Source organism: Pteronotus mesoamericanus, unplaced genomic scaffold, assembly GCF_021234165.1.
Source record: "Pteronotus mesoamericanus isolate MK-2021 breed Mesoamerican mustached bat unplaced genomic scaffold, CSHL_Meso_final contig_74, whole genome shotgun sequence".
In the NCBI taxonomy this organism is placed as follows: domain Eukaryota; kingdom Metazoa; phylum Chordata; class Mammalia; order Chiroptera; family Mormoopidae; genus Pteronotus; species Pteronotus mesoamericanus.
Genome location: NW_026555247.1, coordinates 10,781,846 through 10,788,760, shown reverse-complemented (window position 1 = coordinate 10,788,760; position 6,915 = coordinate 10,781,846). Strand labels below are relative to the sequence as shown.

The window sequence follows — 6,915 nt, the reverse complement described above, 5'->3', positions numbered from 1 at the left end:
CCAGGCGGCGGGACTGCTACCCTTTGTAGGCGCAGCGCGCAAGACACGGAGCGCCCTCCTTGCGGCGCTCTCCCGGGAGTCTTAGTCGTGGCGAGCGGACTTGGAGAGGGGATCCGGAGGCGTGGGGGGGAAAGAAAAAACACCACAAGCCCGAAACCTCGCGTTGCGGAGCTCCTTCTCCACTTCCACCTCCGCATCCTACAGCGGCTAAGGTCCCCGCTGCTGCCGCCTGCATCCCTCCCGGCTTCCGCTGCGCTTTGGGCCACGGCAGAATCGCCTGCGTTGCCACCGCGGTCGCCTACTGACACACACACACACACACCCTCACACGCACTCCCGCCTTCTTCTCCGCCCCCTCCCCAGCCCCTTGATCTCTGGGTCTGTTTTATTACTCCTGGTGTGAGTCCCGCGGACTCCGTGGTCCGCTATTTGTCATCAGCTCGCTCTCCATTGGCGGGGAGAAGAGAGCAGAGGAGAAGGGGGTGGGGTGGGGGAAGAGTAGGGAAGGGGGTGGAAACTGCCTGGAGCCTTCTCTCCGCGCTGCTGTTGGTGCTGCCGCTACTGCCGCCGCCTCCGGCTCCTTGCTCGGCCCTTCTCCGCCTCCATGTGCCGGATAGTGAGAGCTCCGCGGACCCTGCTGCCGCTGCTGGCGGCCTTGCTTCAGGTACGCGGCGGTCCCGCGGGCGGGCCGCGGGTTGGGTGGGGTGGGCCGGGCGGCACCAGGTCCCTTTGTTCCCCGCGCCGCTGCGGGGCCGGGCTGCGCACCCGGGAAGGGAGGTGCGGCACCGCGCGGCCAGGAGCTGCGCAGACTGGAGGCTCGGGCAGGGCGCAGGGTCAGGGCTTCCGGGGCCAGCTGGTCTCTCGCGCCTCTCCTGGCGGGTCCCAAAGAGGCGATCGCAGGCCCCTTATGGTCCTCCTTTGGGGTTGGGCGAGCTCTCGGGGCTGACCTTAGGAGTAAGATAGCACTCCAGTTTTGCAGTTTCCTTGCCCTTCGAATTCCACTTTGCCCCCATTTTTTGTTTGTTTATTTCTGCAAGGATCGGTCTCGACTTTGCAGTAGCAATGCTCACTCAGGTGTCTTAGTTACGGGACTTGCTCCCACCCCACCCCGCCCTGTCACCCGCGCGTCTCCGGGCGCCCTAAGTCTCCACTGTACTATTGTCTTTAACCCAGCCCAGAGTTGCCTCCTTTTCTTGCTCTTTTGCCCTCTCAGTTTGTTGTGTCGGTCCCGCCTGGGGGGAAAAAAGCCTCGCCCCTTGCTTCTAGGAGTCTTTACGGGTCAGCGTCTCAGCACCTAGACCCTGGCCCGCACGCCCCTTATCCCGCCTAGAAGGGAGAAGTTCCGTTACTCGGCTATTATTCCTCTCCCTCGGTCCGGCTGCCTCTTCCCTGCGTTCGCCCGGGGGCGCCTTTGCCCGAACCGTTTGCACTTTTCACGCTTTCGGAGGAGTGCCAGTTACCCCCTTCTTGGAATCGGTACTAGGAGGGTCCTCCGCGGCAGGAAGCACCTGCTCCAGATCACCAGCGCGGCCAATCGTCCAACTTTACCACGGCGCCCGTCCGGAGAATGCCCCAAGGCCCCTTTCCGTCAGCCAGCAAAGTCCCGGGAAGAGACGCCGCGCACCGCCGCAGCGACCCTTCTGTTTGGTGGGGGCTGAGCGAGATCCCTGAGTCTGTGCCCCCGAGCAGTGGACTCTCGGAGCCGCTGCAGGGGAGGGGCGTGTCGGCCCTCATTGCAGGGTAGGATCTCCGGGGAAATCCGCCCGAGGGAGTCCCCTTGAGCACCGCCGGCTGTTGGGGGTGGCTAGCCGATGGCAGCTCGGAAAAGTGCGGACGAGGCTCCGAAGTATCACTGCGCCGGGGGCGGCCGGGGCTGGGACAGATGGTGTGTATGGATTACCCCCCGCCATGGTTTTCACGGGTCAAGGCATGGAGCGCTCCGGCCTGGGGAAAGGGGGTTGCGAGCACCAGGGGCAGAACGGGGACGACACCCGCGGTCTTTCGCGCTTTCTCCCACCGCCCCCTAGAGGGGTGTGGGCCGCGGCCTCGTGGAGCCCTGTCCATGGTGCGCGGGGGAGCGGCACGCCGGGCCCGGTTGGGCTCCGCGCTCTCCTCGCACGAGTCGTGCTCTCCCACTTTCCGGCACTCTCCCTCCCACTGTCTCTGGCGGCCCGGGTCCCGTTGTTCCTTTCTCCTTGAGTTTCTGCTTTTGTTCTTTCGTCTCCTGCTGGTCTTTCTCTCTCCCCTTCCCCCACTTGCCAGTCCGCCCCCCTTGCCTCTCTCAGGACTCGGGGGTTTCAGAACTGTTAGACTAGACATTTTTGGCCTCCGCTGTTTTGGGGAGTGGATGGAATTTCTTTTAACTTGGGGGAGGAGACCTGCCAATCACTTGCTAACAAAAGTACCTCCTGTTATAAAACCGCCCTTTATTCTTGGAGCACACTCTTCATTCTTTCACCTCCTGTCTCTTTTATTGTTTTTTCTTTTTAAAATGGGGTTTATTAAATAGGTAAGGGGAAAAAGGAAAAAGGCGCTACTTCAAATGTTTGAGGTTAAGGGGAAGATAAACTCGAATCCTCCGCAGGTCAGATATTTTCTCAAAAAAAAAAAAAAGGAAATGTCATAGATCAAAAAGCTTATTTCTCGATTTATTATTTTTTAACGTAACATACCATCAAGAGTGTGAGTCCAGCAGTAGATGGTATATGTTCAGTAACTTTTTGATCTGAAAGTAAGTTTTAATTGAATACAGTACAGTGCATTTAGGACTGGAGGAGACCATTGATGGTCATTAATACCATGGTCCTTAGTGTGGTACCACTGGATTAATTTCATTTCCTCTTGTCATTTACCTTGAAGGCAGATGTGCATTTTGGAGATCATTTACATTTTTCTGTAAATATTGTAAAATACCATTCATAAATGTCAAATATTATGCTTATCTTTTCCATTGTAAGATCTTTTCAGTCTCTTCTAGATGATATGTTGACTTTTATAAAGCTTCAGGAAAGGGGAAATTATAACTTTGTCATCAAGTTTTTTAGCGGTCTTACAATTCATGGGTGCAAGTGAAGCAATAACATTGAATGATGTGCAAGGTCATTAGGATTGGAAGCAGAGCAGTTTATGCAACATGAGTTTTAGGGTTATGTGCACCATGTGGATTGTACAACTGAGATTAGAAATGACTTTGTGCTAATGGTCTGCTTTACACATCAGAATAACAAAGATCTGTCTACAAGGTGAAAATGGCCCCTCTGCAGTCATCTGCTATTAAAAGTCCAGTGTTTTCCAGGCCAGACTAAGGAGCCAAGAGTTTTAGAAAAGAGAATGAGTAGGTTATTAGTGTAGATACAGAGCAACCTTATATTTGCAGACCAGTTAAATAAGTGTAATTGAATATTCAAAATAACTTTTTGTCTTTAATTGTTAACTGAAGTGTACCTTGCTTTACTTTCAACACTTCTTTCCACTTTGAGAGCTTCTTTATTTTGTTATTCTCTTATCTAGATTTACATGTTAAAATTTTCTGTTCTTTCTCATTTTAACTTAAGGTATTAGTATTGCCCTTTACACTTAAAAAAAGTAGAATTTGAGCATTGAACATCACTTTTCAAAGGATATCACAAAGTTTCTGTAAGCTTTCCTTTTAAGTTATACAAGTGACTTTCAAATCCATGAAAAGATTAATCATCAGGGGAAAACCAATTTTACTTTTACTACCTACCAAATAATTAATAGGTTAGGAGTCTGTTTTGTTTTCTAGTTCACATTTTAATTTCATAACTGTTGTTCTTATTTAAATGACTTGTATGTGTTATGATGCATCAGGGACATCACCTTAACGTTCATAAATTCTAGATTCAGAGTCTGATCACAAAGGTCTGGCACTCAACCCTGGATGAGAACATATGAAAAAAGCTGCACTAACCATGTATGATTTTCATCTATGTAGGTACAGACTTTGAAGAGAAAAATATGCAATACCTGATGTGTATTAAAAAAGAAGCTTTTTTTTAAGATGTGAAAATCTAAGATGCAAGAATCATTTTAAGTATAAAATATGTATGTCTTTGTGTTTACTTGATTTTTGTGTGTCTTTGTTACAAGTTCTTGTGAAAGTAAGGAGAATTAGCATAGCTGGTATTCACATAGCTGGTATTCTGCTTATTGGACATAGCTATGTGCATGTTTGCTTTTTTTTTGTTGTCATTACTAATAGATGGTGCATTGCAAACATGCTAGATATGATTTGAAAAATAATAATTGGTATATCCTAAAATACTTTATAGGCATATTTTAAAATTTAATATATAGTCATATATATTATTTTAGGCGTCAGTTGCAAGTTCAGAATTTATTTACAGAGCGTACTTTTATACTTTCATTCTTTTATTAAAGTCTGCTTTGACCTTCTAAATGTTGAGACTTGAGACTTTAAGAGGAAATTCTTTTTAGGTAGTTCGTGGTTTTTTACATGTAGAGACTAAAGTCTTCTTGGAACAGATTATTTTGGTGACAGTGCATTGCACCAAACTGTCCTTAATTTCCCTTTTCATTAAAAATCTTCATTTCTTAAATCTGTTGTGCCTCATTAAGCTTTAGGGTTATTAATTGGGAAATGTCAAGACTTACAGCAACAGTTAATCTTGCTTTAAAATTCCTTGTATAAAAATTCCTACGTAACTCAAATCCCCATCCTGTTTTCCAAGATATTGCCTCAAGTTGGAAGAGTGCTATTTCTTAAAAAAAAAAAAAAAAAAAAGCAGAGCTGTTATTTAAGAAATGTAGTGTTTGTGCCTACACTCTCCTTTTGCCCAAGTTACCATTATTCAGTGTTTTTCTTTTGGCTCAAATACAAAAAAGTAAGCAAGTGTAAGCACCACAGAGACTTGTGAATTTTATCAACCATTTAAAAAATGTAATAGATTTGAAATTTGGGTTTTGTAATTTGAGTATTTTATATCTTCCATTAGTATATCTTCTAGAGTCTATTTTCAAGTTGGGTTAAGAACTATAATTGAAACATAATTTGTACAAACAAATCATTATGCCTCACATTTCTGGTATTTATTTTTCTTTCTTTTTTTTTTTGCCAACTAAAACTTGTTTTTCCTTACATTTTCAGCAAATTATATCAGTTAATTTGAGTAGCTACTAGTCTTTGTATGTTTAACTAAATGTAGATAAATTTTAATTAAACAACTCTCTTCATGCTTGGCAGATAAATGTTTTAGTAAGAGCTGTATCTTCTACATACATAAAATAATGAATTTAAAGTAAGCAGAAGAGGTGAATTTAGGAGCTGAATAGGAACATGGAAAGTTTTGGACGTAAATATTACAACTTGTGTTATAATAATATAATTTTTAAGTGAAAATTTAGGTGCATATAAATATTGCTTAGTTTTTATTTCTTGTTCCTCTCTGCAGTACTGAGTGTACCTTCTTAGGACTCTGATTGTCCGACTGTACTTACCGCACCAACCCATTTTCATGAGTTGCATATGTGCTATATGCTCAGGGCTGCTATCTATATATGTGTCTCCTCCAACATTTATTGCAGGTTGACATTAAGTGTCAGCTGATGGTTAATCGATACCTTTGTGTGTGTCACCCAAGGTGGTTCGGGCACCAAGGGTATAACAAATGTGCCTTTGCAAATGAGCGGCCCTTACATAGGGTCAAGGGCAAGAGCTAATGTCAAGGGCAGGAAGTTGGGGTTCTAATCTAGTCCAGATGTGGTTTAATCTCTTAAACTCTCATGACATCTTTTTTCTCAGTATTAAAATATTGAACCTGGTTGGACTAGTCGATGTCTAAGGGACTTTTCAGTTCTGTGACTCTTGTAGCTGCTTAAAAATATCCCAAATATGCCTCTTTTTCAAAGACTTTGTAATGACTTTAATTTTTAACTTGAAGTGCAAGGATTTTCAGGTACTCACCATGGTAGACTGTGATTTTAGGATTAATAATAGGTTATCATATATGATAGGTTAGAAGTCCTTTGTATTTTTTTATATGCCTGACTTTTACACTTAATTTTTTTCATTGGCTGTACTGCCTTTACTACTGAAGGTAAACTTTAAGCGGAGAGGGGTCAGTTAGGCGTAAAGGAAGGGAAGTGTAATAGTAAGAATAAAAATTACTCATTTTGTTATTTTTTTGTACTTTAATGTTTCCTTGGGAGAAAATAGACTTCATGAGAATTACCAAAGTCAGTGATATGGGTCAGCATTAACAATATAGCCCTTTGACCGAACAAGCCCTGTAGTTATTATTCTATAGATACATCTCTGTTCACGAAGTACACATATTGTGTATACATATATAAGGATATGCAATGAAGCAGTTTTTAAAAATAATTACACAAGAGTGGATTAGTTGATCTCTGAAAATCTGTTCCTAGGATCTGATTTAATAAATAACGGTCATGTGCAGTCAAATTTGAGAACACTTACTGTGTGGAATAAAACATTTTAGTTCTAGTTTCAGATCAATACAATGATTGTTAAACTACCCAATATTTTTGGCATAATTGTGGACCTAGAAAAGCTACAAGGAAGGACAGAATAATCAGTGGAATTCTAGGGCTTCTAAATGAAGAGAAACTGGCCAGAGACGACAGATAGAAGCTATAACTGAAGAACAAAAAATTGGGAAGAGTTGAAATAAGATGAAATGGCATAAACTAACAGCAGAACATTCTTAAGTTAGGTTGAGCACAACCCATAGCATGGTGATCTCTAAGTAGTTCCAAAGGAAGATTGGCTAAATTAATGGATAGTTAAATAATAGATGAGTTTCCATGCTGTATCATGGAATGGCCACACTGTGCTGAGTTATCTGTGCCTGAGAGATTACGCTAGTTGGCTGAACCGTAGTGATATTTCTTACATTCTCTTGGCTGATTGAA

At 43.7% G+C, this 6,915-nt stretch overlaps 1 protein-coding gene across 2 annotated transcripts in view; it reads left to right on the top strand.

Annotated features, from left to right (window-relative positions):
- Window positions 1-521: 521 nt before the first annotated feature.
- Window positions 522-6,915, top strand: part of CDH2 (cadherin 2) — a 207,507-nt gene continuing 201,113 nt past the window's right edge. The window contains exon 1 of one of the 2 annotated variants that reach the window (XM_054583491.1): window positions 522-664. In XM_054583491.1, coding sequence (XP_054439466.1) covers window positions 605-664 — 60 coding nt within the window. In that variant the 5' untranslated portion in view covers window positions 522-604. The remainder of the gene's footprint in view (window positions 665-6,915) is intronic. The other variant, XM_054583492.1, reaches the window with a different exon arrangement.